Source organism: Tyto alba, unplaced genomic scaffold (genome assembly GCF_018691265.1).
Source record: "Tyto alba isolate M040663 unplaced genomic scaffold, T.alba_DEE_v4.0 Super-Scaffold_13, whole genome shotgun sequence".
NCBI classification, from domain to species: Eukaryota; Metazoa; Chordata; class Aves; order Strigiformes; family Tytonidae; genus Tyto; species Tyto alba.
Window position 1 is genome coordinate 42,952,008 of NW_024881275.1, and position 21,741 is coordinate 42,973,748.

Genomic DNA, 21,741 nt, shown 5'->3' on the forward strand with positions numbered 1-21,741 from the left:
AGAATCCAGCACTACATATAATTAAAAATGATTCCACAGGATGTATGGTTTAACACCTGAATTTAAATAGCCTACCTAAAACCAGTTATATGCAAGAAATAGGGAAGCATTGGGGTAGAAGGACATAGGGGGAAAAAAAAACCCAAGCAATCCACAGACTCTAGCAGTGTTTGGTCCTCAACAAAGTTTCCAGTGACGGTTTACAACTTCCCTTAGAGGAGTTGCAGGGAAAAAGTTCCCCAGTAAGATCAGTGTACAAACCTGTAATGACTGCTGGGTGTGGAACTGGACTGTATTTTCAGCGACGTAAAAAAAAATATAAAAACAGTAATAGTAATAATTCTTAACAGTCTAATCCACAAACACGTAAAATGCAGCAAGGATCACTTGAAGATTCAGCCAAATTTCTTTAAGAAGTCACTTTTGTGCCCTCTTGCAAACTAGAATATTTTGTATTAGGATGTTTAAGGACAAAGGAGAAACTCTTGAAACAGACAAATCTGAAGCAAGTGCAATTAGGTGAAAATAACACCAGCACTGCCACCTAGTGATTTGGAACATAAATTGATTTCACATATTTGATAATCTCATCCCATTTAGCTAGAAGGAAATCTTGGCTTATGCTTGTATGAAAAAAAAAAAAAAAAGGGATATGGAAGACAGAAATACACAGAAAAACCACACACCCAATGATGAGTCATCCTTAAAATAACCCCCTTAAGAAGCATGAATTTTGTTAGACTTCCACCAATTATTTGATTAAAAAAAGAAAAACAACCTTGTCAGTACTAATGAAGACAATATAGGAATGATATTAAACTCCCACATTACACAACAAATATACGGTATACCCATGAGGTCTATCCCTAGCTGACTGTTAACTATATTTTACTGATTCTCACCAGCCAAATCTCATCTAAATTAGCACCTAAAGCTAAATCTCAGCCACTTGCCTAATTCCCAAATGCAAGGCCTCTGTACACTGAAGGGAAAACCACAATAAAATTCTGACTGAAAATTTTAACAAGGCTCATGTTAAAAGCAAGAATGAAATAGTTTGATTTGGAGACTAAAAGGCTGAACTGGTAAATTATTAATCTTCTGACTTAAGTTTAATAGGAAGTAATTACTTTTGTGCTGGTATTTTGTAAAGATCTTAACGACACAACCATGTTTCAAAAGCATTCTTCAGGTAATTACTCTAAAATATAGAAATTCACAGTTAACTATAAAATTACCTACAAATGGAGATTAGTGAATTTCACATGGATAAATACCTATTACCTAGAAATCAGTCATACCTCACAGTTCTTAATGAGGCCATGTTTTCAATTATCCTTAATTAACCTCTTCTTGTATTTCAGTAGATTCTCCTGCTAATAAGCACACATCCCCTTCCCCCCAATACACTTAAGAACTGTAAGAGGTAAAACTATTCTCTAAACAGAGCCTAAAATCAAACAAAACCACAGCTAGAATACTAAACTGAAATGCTATTAAACTCGATGATGCAAAGATGTAAGAAAGAGATTAAAACCAGAATGACCAAGATAAAAGCAAAAAATAAAATGACAGAAGAAAAACCTTTGGCTATTAAAGGCAGTGTGGAGTTAACAGAAAGATAACACTTCAAAAAAACCACACAAAAAAAAAATCAGAGTTGAACAGTTAGTATATTGAAGTGTGATAGAAGAAATCTCTCACACTGGTTTATTCCACTTTAGAGAAGGAAAGCACTAAGTCAGGGATATAAGTTCCTTCCAACTCTGGTGGGTTAAATGCAGGCAGGTCCCAGAGGGCATACAAAGGCTCACTGAAGCCAAAGGAAGGGCACAGAGGGATCATCAGTTAATCACCTGGTGTTAAATGACTTGTTCTAAAGTCCAAAGACTTAAAGAGAGGTAATTGGGAAAGGAGGAAAAAAACAAAAACAAAAACAAAACCACAACTCTCCTATACCTGTTTTATATTCATAATAAAAATTATTTTAATCACAACACCCACATCAGTTTTTCTTTTTTTTTTTTTTTTTTTTTAAAAAAAAAGGTATGCCTAAGACCTAAAGCAGTATCCAGATAACTCAAAAAACCAGGCATGCCACAAGGGGTTGGCCTTGTCATGAGAGTACTGCAGACTGAGTTATCTTAGTCCATAAATATCATAAAAAATAGGAAGTTCCATTTTTATAAAAGCTTCCTGATCTCTGAGAATTGTTTCCCACATTCTCAGTGTCTTTGCCAACCCCTGGGATTTGTTCCAGACTACACATACCCTCACTATCAAATATTTATTTTTAAATATCACAAAGGTTATGTAGCTGCATGGCCTACTTCATTACAGAACACTGATGACCAGTTGCAGAACTACTAATGGAGTACACAATGTTACATATGACTACATAAAACCATCAAAGAAACAGCTAAACAAAACCACCTCCACTCTACCAATTTGCACCAATAGCTGTATGACATGACATAATGCAACAGTACCAGCACTTTCAGAGGTTTTTTCCAAAATGAAATAATGCTTTTTTCATGTGACAATAAATAAAGGGTAAATCACTTCAGCAATGTCTCCAGAAACATAATAACCAATAAGCCTCCTGAAGCATCACTTCTATCACATACTAACAGATCCTCAAAGGGGAGGATTTCCACTGTCAGTCATGTTAATTCAAGCCAAAAACCACAAAGGTTTACCAGGACCTGGAATGCACAGCCCTGAGGCCTGGCATCCAAACTCTCTACAGAGTGCCTTGGAGGAAGCTCGTCTCTTTGAGGGTGACTCACAAAAGCAGAACAATGTACATGACCCGTTAAGGTACCAGAACCATCCAAATGGCAATTCTAGGGAGTGCTGGTTCATGCCTGCATTTGCAATGCTGAGGCAGCAAGGACTCTGATCTGCATTCACAGCTCATGACCCTCACCTTACCACAAGCCTCAAAGCGTGACTCTGTCAGCAGAGAGGACAGGAGCCGCTGCCGCCCTTTAGAAAGACAAAATACTTCAGAACAAAAGCAAAAAGCCAGCGTGCCCATAGAAGGATCACGCCCCTGGCTGGTCTCCAGGACCGAGCCCGGTGAGGGGCTGCTACCGTGCAGCCCCAGGGGTGCCCCCGCGAAGTGGAGATCTCGGGACGGTTCCCGGAGCTCGGCCGGGGGCACGTACAGGCGCAAACACACGCACACGGGCGGCGGGGCGGCGGCCGCCCCGCAGGGCCCAGCCGCCGACAGCCCCCCCGTCCCGGGGAACACCTCCGCACCCCCCCTCCGTCCGACGCGCCGCACAGCCCCCACGTTGCCCCCCCGCCTCACCCCCTAACCTCCGGACCTGCCCCAGCCGCTCCGGGCCCCAAGGGCGCCCAACGGCAGCAGCTGGCACCGGGAGCGCTGGAAACCCACCGCTGCGGGACACCGCCGCCGCCCGGCCTAGCCCGGCCCTCCAGCCACTCCCTCCCCGCCGCCGGGGACGACGGGTGTCAACGTGTCCCCCTCTGCCCGCCACGACAGGCGGCTTCACCAAGCCCAAGCGCCGGAGCTCGCCGCCCCGCGGCAGCCTGGCTGACCGCGGTAGCCCGGCGGGGAAGCGACCCGCCGGACCCGGCCGCCGACGATCGGGGGCACCGGCCGGCTGCGCCGCGAACTACAGCTCCCAGCAGCCCTGGCGGCGCCGCGCCGCGCCGTGCAGTGCGGCCCTTCCCCTCACGCCGCGCTGCCACGTCACCTGCGGCGCTGCCAAGCGACGGAGCGTTTCCCCGGCCCCTTCCCGCCACGCAACTGGGCGCCCGGCGTGCCCCTCGCGCGCCCTGCTCCCTGCCGCCAAAATGGCGGTAGAGAGGGGAGGGGGAGAGGTGGGGCGTGCGCCTCTTTCGCCACGTTCGCGGGCTGGCGCGGGGGGGGCGAAGGGGCGGGCGAGCCACGGGCCCTGCGTGGGGGCGGAGAGCCCCGTGGGGGCCGGGCGCGGGCGGGCTGCCCGCCTCCCCTCGCCCGCCATGTTGGAGAGCTGTCTCGCGCGAACAGCGCCAGACGTCAGTTGCGTGGGAGCGGGCGGAGCCTCAGCGCTTCTCTCTCTGCCTAACGGGGAGAAAAAATTACATAATGGCTTCGATTTTACATCTTTAAAAAGCCATCAGGCAACGTTTCCTAGTTGCTAATCATGGGAATGTAAGCCAGATTTTGGTTACACTCATTTTTATTACATCCCTTGCTGACATCAGAACCCATCACTTGGGATGCCACCAACCATCGACTGGGGATGTCACAATGGAGATGTCACTCAGCACGGGTCCAGCACCATGGTAGTCAAAGTGTTGCAATTACCTTAATAAAATAGTTTGAATCCTAGAGTATTATTTCGATTTTAGTTTAAAATATGACCTTGATTTAAAATGGAGTTACAGCAGCTATGACTGTAAGGTATGTTGAGGCCCTTAGGAACAGGTAACTAGTATGTTGTCTTAATCACTCTAGGAATCGTTATGGACTTTGAATGAAAACAATGGGTACTGGTTATGGATCTTGAGTTAAAATGACTTTGTAACCATGACTGCTGAAAATGTGTATAAATATGTCATGCTTTGTATCTGTCATGGAACACGTATTTGGCGGACTTATCCCCCGTGTTCCCCAGCACTGGAATAAAAAAGTGCCTGATTATCAGTTTTGTGTAGATAAGTTCTATTCGCAATTGCGACCGCTAACAAAAGCAGGGCAATGCAGCTGCACAAGACCAGAGGGAGTAGCTGCATGGTGCTCTGCTAAGGACAACAAGGGGAAAACAGTGGCCACAGACCCAGGAGAAAGCAGCACGGGTGGGGATAGCCACGCCACGCACACTGTTAGTAACACCAAGACTCTCTCTGTAGTTTTCAGGCCTTTATTTTCTCTATGACCGCCTGAGAATTTGACTAGAGGGCCAGGAGCCCTCTGAGGGCCAGAGCATGCCCCAGCTGCTGGCCCAGCCCTGGTTTTGGCAGCATCTGGGATGTTCCTCTAGTGCTGCCGGCGGGGTGGCCTCCTCTTGGCTGAAGAGGCGGGCTTGGTGCTGCCAGCCTTCCTCTTTGGGGGCCACCGTGGTCCCCCAGGGGAGCGATCCCTGCCCCGTCTGGCAGCGGATGGATGTGCCGCGGCCTCCTCCCGCCGCACTTCTTGCTCCCTGGGGATAGGAACAGGGGCAGAGGGAGGGCTGCCGGGACCCCTACAAAGGGCAGCTGCTGAGTTGCTGGGGAGGTTGTCCACGCGGGTTCCTTCAGCGCTGCCAGAGGGGGCTGGTCCAGGTGTGGGAGACCCTTCTCGGGAGGCAGTGGGGCTGGGGGCAGCCACGGAGCTGCCCTCCTGGCCCCTGGCAGCATGGCTGTCCTCGAGGCCCAGCAGACGGCGGGCCTCCCCGCCACACCGTTGCACGGCGACATCAATAAGCTGGTGCACAAATGTCGCCGTGTGGTTTTGGAGGGTGGCCCCCAGCAGCTGGACCAGCATGTCTTCATCTAGCCCGAAAAGATCCAGGAGGGGCATGAGGACCATCTCCACTGTGTCTGCCCGCAAGCGCCGGGTCCCAAAGATCAGTCCCAGCTCCTGACGCACCCAGGGCAGAAGGCGCCGGAGGAGATCTGGGTGGCTCTGGAAAAGGGATGCCCAGGTTCTGGGCTGGAGACCGCCCAGAGGAGCCCTGGGCACCGTCTCCACAGGCGGCTGTTCTGTTTGGGCAGCTGGATGGCCAGGAGCTCCTCCTGCCTGGCGGTCGGCAACTGATGGTGCTGCAGATGATGTGATGACATGCTCTGCAAAGTTGTCGTCCGCACACACCAAGTGCAGGATGGAGGTGATCCTCCTCTTGCAGAGGGGGCACTTGGGCTTGCTGTCAGCCCACCGCAGGATGCATGGGTAGCAGAACTGGTGGAGGCATGGCATCACGTAGCTGGCCTCCTCCCAGCTGTCCAGGCAGATGGGACAGAGGTTGTCCAGCTCTGTGGCCATGCTCGCAGCTCTCTGCGGTGGGCTGGGGGGAGCTGGGGATGTTGAGCTGCTCCCTCTCACCAGCGCTGCAGCAGCGGGTGTAACGCTAGAAAAGGAAAGGAGGCCACGGTGAGGGTCTGGCCGGGGGAGGGCTGGAAGAGATGCCCAGGTCCCTCAGGAAGGAAACCCTCCCGTCTCCCCAGGGTGAGGTGTCCCTGCCCAGCTCACCTCTGCTGCTGCGCACGCGTGTCCTGGGTGCCCCGGCTGCCTGAACCTGGCAGGGCCGGGGAAAATCCTTCGCCGGCTCTGGGGTCAGACACAGAGAGCTGCAATGCACAACTCCCTGAGCACGACACCAGCACCAAAGGCCTCGCTCAGCACTCCAACCTCGCGACCTCGCTCAGCCGGAGTGAAGACACAGGCCGACTGGGTGAGACTGGGCGCCCGAATTTAAGCAGCGAGGGACATGTGGTCACAATCCATCACTTGCTGACATCAGTTCGTTGCTTGGAGACTTCTCAGTCCATCACTTGGGGATATTACAATGGGCCATCTTCACCCATGGCACTCACCCCAGCAGCAGAGCAGCCCCAGTGCATAAAACTAGGGTGACCGCATCACCACTGCCCACTCCATCACCCCATCTCGTGTCTTGTGCTCGACACCGGTGTTTCACACCCATCACCGAGGTCTCATCCCTGTCTTCCCGGGGCCCCATCAGGTCACTCTGGCCGTGGCAGACATCTCCAGGCACGTATGGCAAGAGGGTTCACTCGGTAACGCCTCATGCCTCCCTGGGAGGCTGCAGGACAAAGTCCCACGGGCTCTCCCCACGCCCCAGCACTGCTGGTCAGCCCTCTGCGCTCCCGCGATGCCTCCCACGGAGAGTCACAGGCAGCACTTGGCTCATGCTCATGGGTCTTCTATCTTCTCCCCATCCAAACCATTCTGTGTTTCTATGTTTAGTTTTTAATGCCAAATCTCTCATCCTTGACCTGTCTGTGATAATAATAATAATTTCCCCCACCATCTATCTATGCTGTGTTTTAGATTCATTTTAGGGGGTCAGAATTACAAACCAGAAATTACAATATATTACCCCATTTTATGCTGTGCTTGTACTTTGGTTACTGACTTTTTAAAGGTTAATCCAACGCTATTATCCTACCTAAAAGGGGAAATGCCTTGTTTTTGGCAACTTAGGTGCTCATCTTCCTGAAGGTTAAAAGCTTTCAGCATTCAAGACACAGGCTAGAAAGAATCGCACCAATTACAGATTTAATTCCTGCAGGAACAGACAGTAACCACTTATGTTCAGGTGTTCAAAATCAGCCTTGATTTTCCAGAAAGCATTTCATAAACTACTTGCTTTTTATAACAGCAAAAATAAAATACATTACTTGGTGGTCCAGCATGGGTAGGGTTAACATTTTTTATATTTCACATGCTATTTCAAGATCCATCCTAAGCAAGTGAAAAACAAAGGAAAAAATTTCAAAGCATTTCCCATCTTTCATTAGAAACTTTATTACATTAACCTACACATATGTGAAGTTAAATAAATGGTAGTGAAGGGCAGAATGATGAACATCAGTCATTTTTGGAAAATAGATATATTTTTACAACAAACCACTTTTTTGTTACAGCTAAGAAAAAAGCCAGGCATACTTGATAGGTTTTCTTAAAAAACTTATTACAGTTCAATCATATCAAAGTGAAGTCTTGTGGGCTAAAAAACTGAAGACAGAACAGTTAGGTTCAGTGCTCTAGCACTGGTATGAATGTACCAAATGACAAGATTTTCTGTACAGTAATTAATAAACATGCACCCACTTGTTTTCAGTCATTTAAACTACTATATATACAATCTTTAATATAAAGCATTTTTGTCAAAATTAGCTCTGTATTCTTCAGTCTGGACTTTAGAGTTTCAGTATAAGGATTATTATTTGGACACATACCTAATAAAAAATTCAGCTGTAGTCACAGTACTTGGAAAATCCAATCTATTTTGAATAACACATTCCCCACTTTTGATTTTGTTTTATCCTAACTTCACTTTAATATTAACTTGATTTTGCAGATTGTCTCAGCAGAAAGCACGAGTACAACGAAATCTTCTTCCCTCGGTAAATCTGCATGAGCATCTCCAGTTAAAATTAATGGGAGTTCTCTGGGTAGATCAAGATAAGGACAAATTTTATGTGTAAAGGTGTGTTGTGATTAAAAATCTTTGATACAGTAAAAGGCCTTGAGGTTCATTATGCTTCTAAAAGACCAGAATGAGTATGTCTACATATTTAAAACCTAAAGTCTATACTCACTACTTTAAAATTGGCTATTAACTTTGTGCAGCACTTTTCACTTCATTAAACTGATAGCAAGTTGCTAGGGGATAGCTATCTCCATTTTCAATGCTATACTTCTCACTTTTGTAATGTGAATATATAGAGGCAAGGCATCTCCTTCCATTCCTGTCTGTGGTGAAGCCAATTTTCTGAGCAGATGTTGTCTGCTAAAATTATTATATCAACTTACCCATTAAGTTCCCACCACAATATAGTATGCATGTTCAGAAATATTTAAGTTCTCTAAAGAGCATACTGGGATCTACAAAAAGGGCTATGTGACAGTTATGAGGATTGAGTTGGGGGTCTCTTAAATTGACAGCAGAGTGTAGTCCAGAGCAAGCCTCCCTAGCCATACAGGAGTCAGCAGGACCGCCAATGCAAATTGCATGTGCTTGTCTCCTCTAGAATGATACACGGCTATCATTTAACAAGAATGTATGATGCCTGCAGGCAATCTGTTTTCTGAGTGTCTACCAATGATCATTCACTGAAGTAAATTCACAAGTAAATGCTTACTTGACCTATATGTATTGCAAATCCGGCTCAGATATATGCAGACATTGCTTATGCTGACTACAGAGCAGGAGTTTTACTCACATATTAAAAAAGCAGGCTTTGGTAATGCGTATATTTAGAACATACACAATAGGCAGTATTATCAGAAACTCATCTGTTTTTATGAATATTTGGCTGAATATATCACTGCAGGATATGTGACATACTGGAAATTTTCAAACATATAATTCATTCAGCTCTTCACTTTTTCATATAAACAAAAGAACTGTTTGTATTATGAAGATTAATTTATCTAGCGGTCTCCAAATTTTAGAGAGTAAGAAAATAAATTTTTATGAGCTCACATTTGCTAAATACAGCATTTGCTATTCATGGCTTCAGAGAAGAAAGGCTTTATTTTAAAGTGTTTCACACAGTACAAACACATGTATATACCAGTAGCTCTACATGTTATCTATATGCACACAAACCCAATCAATACTTTGTCTTATGGAGGGATTAAATGCTAACTGGTTTTTGAAATCTTGTAGTTAGTTTCTGTACTTGCAAAATCCAAAGATAATAAAATTATTCCAAGGATATACAAGAAATGCCTAGTGAATTGCAAATCAGCCAGTGCTCATGGCCAGCAAAACCCAAGAATGTTATGGGGCACTTCATACAGGCATATACATTCTCAGGCTTGGGTACATCTGCAACGATGTCTTCTGATGCAGATCCCTCATTTATCACCACTCAAGTGGCAGCAAATAAAAGCAAACTGTATTTCCATTTGAGCTCTGGGGTTCCTTTTAAGAAAAATTTCCAGAAGTTTTTTCACTTTTTCTTCCAGCTGATCCTCTGTTTCATTTAGTATTCCAAAAGCAACTGGTTGTGATTTTCTTAGGAATATATCAGTGTGGTTACAATAGTGATAATTCTTTGCCTCAGACTGTATAGCAGTCCAGATGTAAAGATAAAAATGGTCATGGCACTCCCTGTGCTAAGCCGGAGAGCATGTACACTGAACTCCTGACCTATCAACTACCCTTCACATCTTTATAGTGTATCACAGGCCTCATGTCAAAATGTGACCTGAACACAGAAAGAAGAGAGGACTACTGCTTCCTGTTATATGCCATACGATGCAACCACCTGTATCCTTTCCCCATCAGTCTGGGATACACCAACCCTCAAGACAAGCTATGCATAAGAAGCTGCAGAGTCACCACCAGGGCAGGGTGGAAAAGCCTGCTGAGGTTATGTTACGAGCATGTTAGCAGGTAGCATCACTGACAGCAGCAGCAGCTGGAAGTAATAATACCGCCACATCATTTTTCAGTTTCTAAAGGTAACTTTCCATTGAAAGAGAGTTTATTTTTAAGCTGGCATGTTTGGGGGACAATTTTGCTTCAATGGATGGATAGCTTGGAAAATTTAATTTCCTCTGAACTGCGTAGTTCATAACAGACTCTCTTGGAGGGAGGGAAAGGAGCCTTTTGGAAAAATACGGGTCTTCATCAATGTAGTCAACAGAATAAGCTAAACTTCAAAGAGGGACTGTTTTTTACTTTTCCTCTGCATTCTTGTTATTATCCTCGACAAAAACACCTTGATTTCTTTTTTCCTAATTAATTAATTAGGTTAAACTATTAATGTATTAGCTAACCACCTCTGATAGACATCAGTACGACATGAATTCTTACTTTAATCCTCTCCCTCTGCCCAGAGGTCTCTTTAACCAGACAAAATAAAGGCCAGTTGGCAAAAATGCAAAAAAAATGGACACACGGTAGAATATTTTTGCAATTACAAGCAAGATCACTAGAAACACAGACACACAGAGTAAAAGCGGAGACACAAGTTAATGAAGAATGGGGGGGGTACATGTGTCACAATATTAGCAATGCAAAAGACCAGCTTAAGCATGTGTTTCCCTACATCAACTATAAAAAAGAAAAGGTGCCTTTTTAGCAAGTATGCACAGAGATTGCTTAGTTATTCCTAAGAAAAAAAAATCAAAACACTTTATTATTTTTATCCTATATTACAGTCATTATTACTACCTGTTTATAAAATGTAAACCTTTCCTTGCAGTTAAGATTTACAGCAGTCATCACCTTTGTCCACTCCTTATATAATCAGTCCATGGTGACAAAAATAAACTGATTTAATTTACATAATTTATGAATTAATTACTGATATGTTATGGATTATTAGTTGTGTATGGCAGAAATAGTGGTCAGAACTGCAACATATGCAGTTGAATGGTAGCAGAAGATTTGTTGAAGACTGGTGCTGGGTCTGGAGTACCAAGAGATGTTGAGGCATCATATAATATTGATGTATGCAATGCTTTTATCTCCAAAACAATTCAAGCAAGGTATGTCCACCACCAGTAATGGACAAAAAAGCCTGAGGATGGATTTCCCAGACAACTGCAGTATCATGCTTATTTATCCCCATCAGATCTTGTTTCTTAATAATATGTCTTGACTAAAGATCAGAATGGAAGGTAAAGTTTGGCAAGGCAGTTTTTCTTCTATGTAACTAGTGAATCAGATCATCTGTACAAAATGGCATTTGGTAAATTGCACTGTCCTGGGAGTATTTCTACTCTGAAACATGACAAATATGAAGTGTATATTTAAAGTTGCTGAGATGGGGTGTTACCAAAACCAATCTGCAAACTAATATTTTTAAGCCAGTATACTACAGTATAAATGTGTTACATACCTGTTCCTATAAAATATACTGCCATTAAAAAAAAGAATGATCAGGATCCCCAGAGTGTGGCATTTGTCCATCTGTCACTTGTATACACAATACAAACCTCAAGTTGAGATTCTGTTTAATGTATAGCAACTGTCTGCTGGACAGATTAGGAGCCAAATATGATGGTAAACTAGAGGAAGGAGCACAACCATGCCACTTTGCCCCCTCGGAGTCCCACTGTGCTACACATCAGCTTTTGGGGTCATTCACTGTTGACCTCCTTCGTAGAGGATGTGGGGCTATCTCGAACTGGTAGCAAGTCATAATGACATGGAATATGGCTGTTTTTTGGAAGATCATAAGGATCCTGGCTGAAACGTCCACTGCTGCTGAATGCTCCCTGGACAACGCTCACTGTAGGTTCTGTGACAAAAGAGAGCACATACATTCAGTACTAGAAGTGGCAAACAGAAAGCAAACACTGTATTTCATTTCAGTTTTCATTACAAAATATCCCCTCCCTTCTGTTTCAATGTAAAGGTTCCTTGCCATGACGAGTCCTGAAATGCAGGTGTAGAAACAAAGGTTGATGTTAACATGTTTTGCCTTTACACTTAAGTTACACCTGTGGGTTTGCAGCAGGGCCCTGCCATAAGAATATTTACTGACAGAAGCAAGTGGACCAGCATCTGTTCTTTGTGTGTGGAAAAACTTTTTTTTTTAAAAAAAAAAAGCCCAAATTTGTGTCTTTTAATCAAGATGGATTTCAGAGGAATCTCTAATTGGGGATGGGAAAGGAAAATGGTATCCTATGACATGTGACATACACTTTATTCCAGACCAGACACCATTAGGAAAAATACCATTCCACATGACCCCAGAGTTTTCTGTAACTACATTAACTACAGTAATGCAGTAACTAGATAGGGCCCGTATCAGCGAAATAGTATGTCTGTGGGTGAAGATGCTGTTTTTTCTGATCAAGAGAGAGAAACAGATCTTTTCTATCCCTCCCATACATTTACTCCAGCTGCATTCAGCACTTAACAGCCTAATCTAGAGTTGAATTATACTGCAATCAGATGCTAAGCTTATTTTATGCTGTTGTTTAAAGAATGGCTTTCAAATCAGGGCAATTCAGAGGTATCTCTAGGTTACAGACTGGAGCTGAGCATATTTCAAACTCTGTTCTTGTGAATTACATCACTTACCTCAAAAGAATAAGATTGTTGTTGGAGCTTTTGAGCAGAAAATAGAATCTGAACACATCATGCTTCTTTTCAGTGATTTTTCATGTGTTTTGATTAAACTGATTCAAAGAAAAAAAGTCCTGTGCTCTTTATTCTTAACCTTCAACATCTAGAAGTAGATTTTGTACTTACCAACTTCATAAACGTTCTTATTGGCTGAAGCAGAGCCGGTGATCTCAGCATATGGGGAGTCCCTGCGTGCTGGTGACTTCATTTCAACATAACCGCATTCTGAACTTTTTGGTACAAGAGCTGGTGGATCTTTTATAGTAGCGTATGGGTTCTCAGAACTACTTAATGAGCAATTACTTAAATTGTATTCTGAGGTCTTCACTAGATCTGTAAATAGAAAAACATATTACTCTCTCAAGCATGCTACCTTCTATGGACATTGCTACTAAACATGCCATTCTTTAATTCTGAATTCTAAAAAGTCACTCATAAATGAATTTTTAAATGGAAACCAGTCATAACACTTCAAAATTGTTATACAGCAATTAACGAAGGCATATCTAACTGCTATGCTCTTTTATGGGCTTTGTCTTGCCATCTGCAAATTCCTTTTGGAAAGTCCTACAATTCTGGTTAAAAGAGCAGCTAGCAATAAATACAGATAATGTGTAGAATCAGTTTTAACAGGCACTTCAGAATACTTTTTGCCTTTCCAAGTGCTGAACTCGGGACACTATTAAAATAAGAGTCCTAAGACTGTTCACAATAGCAGTATCTGGGCAGATGGTAAGGTGACTTCTAGGGCTGGCCTGTTTGGTGCAAATTTTCAGAATGCAGCCACACCAAAAAAGTAACCGGCTTCTCGTAAGTCACTGTAAGGTGCACATAGGAGAACTTAAAAGGAAACATCATAGCTTGTCAGACAGATAGCTTGTCATTTCAGGATTCAGCTGAAGAACAGATAAGTGTAGTTTAAGAGGAGGCATATTTTGTTATGCTGGGAAGAGATTTTGTGGTGTCTGTGTTACTTTGTGTTGTTTTGTGATATGCTGTGTTATTTAAGCTTTAGAGCTGAGACTTTATCAGCTTGTTCCCAACTCTGAGTATCCAATATAAGACTGACCATGGTCAATCTGTCAGTGGATAGGTGCTCCTAACTTTGTGACTCCTTTAAGATACTTTAAATTGGGCTTCCCCTAACTCTCCAAAACCAGGAAGTGTCAAGTATAATAAATCACTCCTTCGGCTTAATTGTCCTGTATTACACACAAGGTGACAAATAAGCTGCTTTTGTCTACATATAATTTATTACTCATATGAACTTAGCTATACTTTTTTAATTGTTTGGATATCCAAGCATTCTAGTTACCCTTGGCATACCTTAATCATATAACAAAAATAGTGACACACATCAGTATGGTCCAGTATAAAGTCTTACGACAAAACTAGAGAATTCAGAAGATCAAAATGTCATCACTACCCTGAATTTCCAAAGCTTTTAATTCCTCTCTATGTGTTCGTATTTTGATATCCTTTCCAAAGGCCTGCCGTAAATGTGATGAAGCACTGCAGGCTTGTCGTCATGCAGTCCTACATTGACCAGGACAGTTTCAAGAGGAAATGACTCTCTTTTAAAGCCTTTCATCAGGCACCCTTACCTGGCTCACTAGGCTGAATTAAAGGGCCATCCCCTTCTGCTGTCTAGAAAAGAGCCATTTTGTGACTCAAGCATTACAGAAACATTTGACGTAGGTGACACATAAGGAACTTAGAAAGGCTTGGTTTGGTTTGTTTGTCTTTTTTTTTTAAATCCTCCCCTCAAAACCAACCAAACAAAAGAAAACAAACTTCATGCACTGATTCAGTGTCTAGGAATAATTTAGTCCAAAAATATTTTATATTCTCTTCACATAGAAACCAAAGATAATTTAGAAAAGTAAAATTTATGTCTACCTCATTTCATTTAAATGTATCAGAAAATAACCTCACCTTTCAGGGACTTTCCCAAATATCCCCTATCAAGTCCAAAAGCACCTAAGCAAAATGACAGAAAAAACAGAGTAGTTTTAAAAGCAAAGAAAAGTAATTAGATAGCAGCTTCTAAAGCCTTAAAATTTGCTTTGGTACTAATTTCTACCTCAGCAGAATAATTCTCTTACAAGCACTGTGAAACTGCCCAGTATAGGGTTACAGAATCATTGTTGCTATTTGCTTGCACACTTTCAAACAGTAGCTTCCTGAACAGGGAAGGTGGTTAGGGTCATAAAGGACCATTACATTATTAGTTTGACCTCATATATGTCACAGACCACTATGTTTCCCCCAGTTACTCTTGAATGAGTCTAAAAACTGCTGTTTGAATAAAGCACATTTTTTGTCTGGATAAACCGTATCTATCAGAAAGGCATCCCATCTTGACCTGAAAATCAGTGTGCAAAGTTCACTCCAATTCTTGGTACTTTGCTTCCAAAGTTAATGACTGCCACTCTGTTGACCTGCAGGAATGGCCTAAACACCAAGCACCCAAGTCTACAGCTTTCCAACTGTCTAGCTTTTCCAGCTTTTAGCAACAGTTTTCTCTCAATATAAATCCCAATATAAACATCAGCTATCAGTAATGACTGACAACTGCCTTCAGAGGCCTGGAACTTACCTGGTTACTAATCCATTCAAATAGCTTTGACTGATATTATGGAGTGCTAATTTTTTAATCAGATTATATCATGGTACTATGCAAGAAGCCATACAAAAGCCTAAAATCTTTTTGTCTATACAGTATCAGTATAAACAAAATTCATATCTTCCAAGGATGAAATTATGTTATTTGAAGAGACCTGAACCAATTAGTTTTATTCCTACCTCAGCTTCATTTATTAGATATCATGTCAGCTGTTCTGTTGTTTTTACCAGGACTAATGCCTGGGTCACCAGCCTACTAATTTGTTACCTACTAACTGGTTACCCAACTAATTCCATTTGATTTTATAGAAAACAGACATATCATCAGCATTTGTCCAGCCCTCTAGAATCTCCCTGTTAATCAAGATCTACAGCAGTGTGTTGCCACAGCCAGTATCTCTTAAGACTCCTAGTCTTAAGTGCTCATTCAGATGCTCTAAGAAAATGTAAAGTTGAACATTGGGCATTATGACTGAAACCCAAATTCTAAAAAACCCAGATCTGAGCCCAAGTTGTGGTTAGACGAAGACTGCGGATGCACTGGAAAAAAAAGTAATGCTGCATACTGTTGTTCTGATTCCCCAAATCTGATACTGAAAAGTACCAGAAATTAAGGTAATTAAATTATCTAAATTATACTGGCAATGCAAGTCCCTTTTAAGGCTTTCACTGGTCAGAGACATGGTCAATGTAATCCAGCCTTTTTGGAATGCATGAGATTGGGAAAGGATGAAAAGACAACAGAAGATAACATAAAGCACGATATAGCAAATCTCACTGCTTATCAGGAATTTTTCTTCTTACGGACAGTGCTCCGTCTTTTAGCAAACAGGAGGCTTAGCTGGAAAGATGCTCCTAGCATTTACATCTGAAGCAGCTCAAATGATGAGATATTACTTTCTAAAGCACTGATTCCATTTGGTAGGGGAAAAAAAAAAAAGGATATGCAACCTCTCATTTATTTAATAAGAATACGTAATTTTGCAAAGCAGACCTTTATAGTACAATAGCAATTGTTTTATGAAACTAATTAATAAGCAAATCTTTTTATAAAAATTGTGTATTTTGCCTATCATGTCTGCACTGTGCATCAGGCTGATTCACCGTTCTTCACAAGGAGTCACTTTTTTATCTCTAAGGTACTATCTTAAAGGAAGGTCAAACCCATGACCCTGAACCTCACACACAATCTGACAAGCCTGGTATTACCCTGAGCGGAGAACCAGGAAAACACCCCTGCTTTCCAATCCACCCCAAACACAATGAATAGAATTCACATTCTCCTTCTTGTTGTTTTTTTTTTTTTTTTTTTTTTTTTGTTACCAAGCTCATTGAGGTAGCCACCATGTTTCCAGTCTGCAGGCAATGTTCCTGTGTAGTCCATGACAGTGCCTCGTTTTCCAGGTTGCACATTTTTAAGGTTCACAAACAGCTGATTGTTTTTTGCCTATTTCAAAGAAAGATAGGTAATAGAAACTGAAACTGATGGGAAGTTGCCGAATTTCCAGATTAGAATCAGAGAAAGGAAAAATAAACCAAATATGAAACATTGGGGAACAAAGTAAAATAAAACAAAGCCTAATTTACACAGAAACATCCCGATTTTTATGCTTTACCTTTGCCAGGGTCAGTCTCTCCATGTTGTTGACATGAGGTGGGGTAGTGCATTGAGTTAGAGTATGATAACTAGGGTTAGAGAAATAGTGGCTGTTAGCATTTCCACCATTACTGTGGGGGATGGTTTCTGAAAAGAAAAAGAGGAAAATGAACAGCTAAAAATAACACAGCATTTCTTTCATAGGATTTGTTTCTGACAGTGCTGCACTGATTTGAGAATCAGATTTAGAGTTTCTTGAAAAACAAATCTAAAAATCTTGCATTCATTTAAAGAAATTAGAGATATAGAGCAGTAACTGACTAGTCATGTCCTCACTTTCAGCAAAGAGCATTCATAATTGTTACTTGATAACTTCTCTTTCTGCTGTGGTCCCTTTGCTCTTTTGCCTCTGTAGTCATAGCATTGTCCTAATAATAGACACTTTTCCCACCAGATTCACAGCCATGTTTTCTGGTGCTGCAAAAGCACCACCACCTTTTCTGATATATCTTTCTTGACTCCAACAGCTGTTTCTGCTGGCTTCTTTACCTGCTGCCTTCCTTAATAGCTGTGTGCAAAAGACAGCATTGCCTCAGGTTTTATGTATCCACTGCATCCCAACTCACATGTATTTTCATAGGTTGAAAACTCCCGTTTTGTTTCAGGAGCATTGCTGCTTTCCTTCACTGTTTCAAACTCAAGCCACTCTGCTATCAGCCTTTCTATAGAATCTTGCCATAGCTGGTGTGAAATCCTGAACTTCTACAGCTGTAGCAGTTTTTCTGCATTCAAGCTGTTGGCATTGAATTCAAAGTCTCAGTAGAAACCATATTTTGCCACACTTTCTAATTCTGTTTAAAAATAGGCACAGAGGAATAGAAATTTCCATACTTCCACTGTTTAATGCAGCAAAACATGTGAAGGTGGAAAATGTTACACGGTAAAGTGAAATGCATGGTCACTTGTTCCTTACAGTTAACACATTCTACCAGGGTGATCCACCTTCATAGTATCAAAAGCAGAGATTAAAAGACTACAACACAGAACGAACTAAGCAGCCATAGATGCCGAGGCAGCATCCTTCTGAAATTGGGTGAGCTGTCTCTGAGAGGTGAAAGGTAAGCACACAAGTCCACCGTTGCATCCCACTGGTCTCGTGTGCCAGTTCACCAGTACCACTGTCAGTGTGGTCTCAGGGGCTGCTCTCCTGCAAAAGGCAGCTGAGAGCACTGTCTCAGTCTTCCTCTTCCTAAGCAGAGCTGTAGACACCCTTTTTGAAATCAAGTATGTTCCTGCTTACAGCAGCCCTCACTAATGTGGAAAGGTGAAACATGCACATTCGAGCCCTGTTAGAGGCAGATCTGAACCCCTTCAGAGCTCAGCTGAAAAAGCACAAAGTCAAGAGACAGAGAAAAAAAACCTGTTCTAAATGTTACTTACCTGAAATGGTGTAATCTGCATTGATGACCCTCATAGCAGGAGTATAGGTCACTGCAGGCATATTTGTTTCTTTTCCTTTCTGCTTATGTCTGTAAATGATGAATAGCACTAGCAGGAAAAGCACAACCAGAACAAGAATGATGATGCCTGCTATAGCTCCTATCTGATAAGAATCAGCAGGGATGGCAGTACTGGTACGGCTTAAACTGTTCAAGTTTCCCACTATAATTACACCAGCTGAAATACAAGAAGAGATGAAAATATGTGGCATAAATTCTGGGGGTTATGTGTCAGGAGCAGAAGACAGTATTTCACTTCTAAATCTTCCTGCTAACTTATCTAATAATGTCAAAATAGAACTATGTCAGAAACCAATGTGAGGACAATCCTAGCCTTAAGAAAAAGCGTTAGTCTTCTTCATAGAAAGAGGTATTTTCATGGAGTTGAAAAAGTAAGAATGTTCTTTAGGTAAAAGCACAGAGCAGGTAAAGCACACGCTCTACCAGCAGCTTTGGACAGCACAGCACCATAATACATTTAATGCAATTTACATTTGAGTGCTTTGCTCCAATAAACTATCACTGAGGCATCTAATACTTACAACATCTACTGAACAAATATAGTTTAATAGAATGGACTATTTAAACACACATTCAGATTAATTTAATGAATGATACAGAGATGTCATTTAATAGGCTAATCCAAGTTTTATATAAAACAATTACAATAATTTTATTACATCTAGGCTTTACCTTGATCACACCTGGCCCCTTTCCAGCCTGGGCTGCAGTAACATGTTCCTGTGATGTGATCACAGGTTGAGTTATTCAGACAGTCACATATCTGCCGGCATCCATACCCATACGTGCCTTGAGGACATTCTGCACAAAATAAGTGCAAATAAAAATTAGACACAGCCAGTACTTCCTAAATGTTTTGGTATTACTGGTCTACAGCACCATACAGGCTACCATTTGTTTCTAACCCCATACGATTTTGTACATGGCCAGGAGATGGCAATGTGTTATCAGTGGTAGACCTGTACGGAAAAGATTTTCTTAGGAGGCCCTCTCTGGGTATACGTGTGCGTGTGTATGTGGAGGAAAGGAGAAGGAAACTGTACTAAGAGGTGATTTTCTTTTACCTGTAATGTTGCTGTCACAAAGGCTGTGAAATTAGGAAGGAAAAAAACAAAACAAAACAAAACCCGAAAAAGATTAAAAGGGTATAAGACAGTGAAGAAATGGACAAAATGAATAAAGTTCCAGTTCTACATCAGAATGTCAGGTCTCCCAGGTTACTCAGATCCCAGTGCTTGAAAAAAATCACGTAGTCATGTGAATGGAGCCAGACATCTGGCTGGTGTCATGTCATATGAAAGATGTGCTGATATTGTAAAAGAGCAAGAGGTAAGGGCTGTAAGAATGAGACTAATACACACCATGCATTTATTTAAAAATAAAACTGGTCTTAGGCTTCTTATTTCATACTTTGATACTGTAATGTATACACTGAGAAACTGCCTATGGGACAAAAATGCTAAATTATGAAGAATAAGATAATTGGAAGAGTTTTACATGATTTTTTTTATCTCCCAGAATGATTTGAATACAGTAAGTAATTACTGATCAAAGTGTCTCCTACATCATGTAATTACCATGGTAGGGAATTAGCCTACACTGATAAAAATTATTTCTTTTTACTGCCACCTCTGTTACTCTGTGGCTTGTTACATTATTGTAGTCTGATGGTCTGAGGAAGTGTGGTATTTCTTCACCCTCTGAGACTCAATTTTCTGAAATCTCTCAAGAGTTTTGTAAATATATTAATTTGTTTTTCTTTTTGCCTTTTAAAAATAATCTAACTCATTTTTATGTATTCCTAACTTGGAATAATTTACAAGGTAATGTAACACAATAGGTGCCAGAGAAATGTTCTTTCTGTCTTGATAGATCCTTACTCAAATGGAATTTCATGCTTATTTCTCCTTCTCTTGGTTACACTCAGTAAAACAAGATTGTAACTACTGAAGCCAATGGCTGGGCAAAAACCATCGTGCCATAATGTATTTTGGCATTTTGAAATCTAAACTGGAATGAAAAGTAAATTTTTAAAAGTGATGTTCAAGTTCACAAGTACCAAAATTTTTAGTTTAATTTTGTTAAATCATTATTATCAAATTATAGGATAAAATATAAAATCTATAAAACATAATAAAGTTAATTTCCCAAAGTTTTCAAAATTATTTTTTGATATCATGACATCAAGAGAGGATCTTAAAAAGTTTATCTTTTCCTAAATATTATTGCTCTTTTGACGTGACACACTGAAATCATCAGAGTAGAATAAGAAAATATAAATAGCTAATAATTACATGTTGCCAGCTACTATTTCATTGAAATAAATATATACCTTTAAACCATTCAGATTTTATTGCAACCGTACTCTTCTTAAGAAAAAAAATCCACTTCCAAATTTTTAGTGGTTCTAGCATAGATGGTGATTAGCCTTAAAATCATAACTCCTGTTGCAGCCGTGGCTAGGCCCACTGCTGAGTGAATAAAATGGGTCTATAGGGAAGGTAACCTCCCCTCCCTAATGTTGCAGTACTGCCAGGTGTGACACAGGGTATCGCAGCCACTGCACAGGCCTCCAGATCCAGATGCAGCTAAATCAGTCCTGGTTATTATAGGTAGTATGTAGTGTCCTCCACACATCACATGCAAAGCCTTGGGCACAATGCTGGTGCCAAAGACAGGTTTAAACCTTCACAATAGTAGGCTGACTGGATTGTTTCGCACTGCAGTATAAATGCATGAAATGTGGGAGCACCACTCTCTAATGTTAGCAGAAGTTGGACTAAAAGTTCTGTGCCTATGAGCCTCATTATTCTTTCAGTGTTGTACAGCATTATATACCACCACTGATGTCAGTGGTGTTATTCTTGATTTTCTTGGGTACAGAATCAGACACCTATGAAAACAAAATGCCATCTATTATACTTTTATAATCCCATTGTATTGTAAAAGCACATTGCAAAGATTAATTTTATCTGCTAGGATCAATGTGGTAGTTTTATCTCTCATTTTCTAACAATTAGTCTTCACTGTAGTTTATGCTAATGACAATTATTTGGATTCGTTACTTTTACATGACAGTCATGAGGGTTTTTAGCATTATGTCCGAAGCAACTAAGAACGTAGTACAAATGCCTCTCACATGTAGCTACAAATTGAAAGAAACAGCCATCACAATCATAATCAGTCTTAATAACTAATTCTGTGGGCTTATCTCTGTTTGGAAAAA

The 21,741-nt window shown here is 41.5% G+C and overlaps 2 protein-coding genes across 8 annotated transcripts in view; both read right to left on the minus strand.

Annotated features, from left to right (window-relative positions):
- The window catches only part of PRRC1 (proline rich coiled-coil 1), a 33,134-nt gene extending 29,334 nt beyond the window's left edge, over positions 1–3,800 (minus strand). Inside the window, exons 1-2 of one of the 7 annotated variants that reach the window (XM_042787822.1) lie at positions 3,404–3,652; positions 2,930–2,988 (exon numbers count right to left, since the gene is read on the minus strand). The gene's annotated coding sequence lies outside the window, so the exon portion shown is untranslated. Of the gene's footprint in view, positions 1–2,929; positions 2,989–3,316; positions 3,653–3,725 lie in introns of those variants that run through there. The other 6 variants (XM_042787820.1, XM_033005598.2, XM_033005593.2 and 3 more) reach the window with 6 other exon arrangements.
- A 3,658-nt stretch (positions 3,801–7,458) lies between these two features.
- Positions 7,459–21,741, minus strand: part of MEGF10 (multiple EGF like domains 10) — a 108,545-nt gene continuing 94,262 nt past the window's right edge. The window contains exons 19-25 of the mRNA XM_033005607.2: positions 19,188–19,316; positions 18,436–18,672; positions 17,015–17,142; positions 16,722–16,845; positions 14,709–14,753; positions 12,900–13,106; positions 7,459–11,940 (exon numbers count right to left, since the gene is read on the minus strand). Coding sequence (XP_032861498.1) covers positions 11,780–11,940; positions 12,900–13,106; positions 14,709–14,753; positions 16,722–16,845; positions 17,015–17,142; positions 18,436–18,672; positions 19,188–19,316 — 1,031 coding nt within the window. The 3' untranslated portion in view covers positions 7,459–11,779. The remainder of the gene's footprint in view (positions 11,941–12,899; positions 13,107–14,708; positions 14,754–16,721; positions 16,846–17,014; positions 17,143–18,435; positions 18,673–19,187; positions 19,317–21,741) is intronic.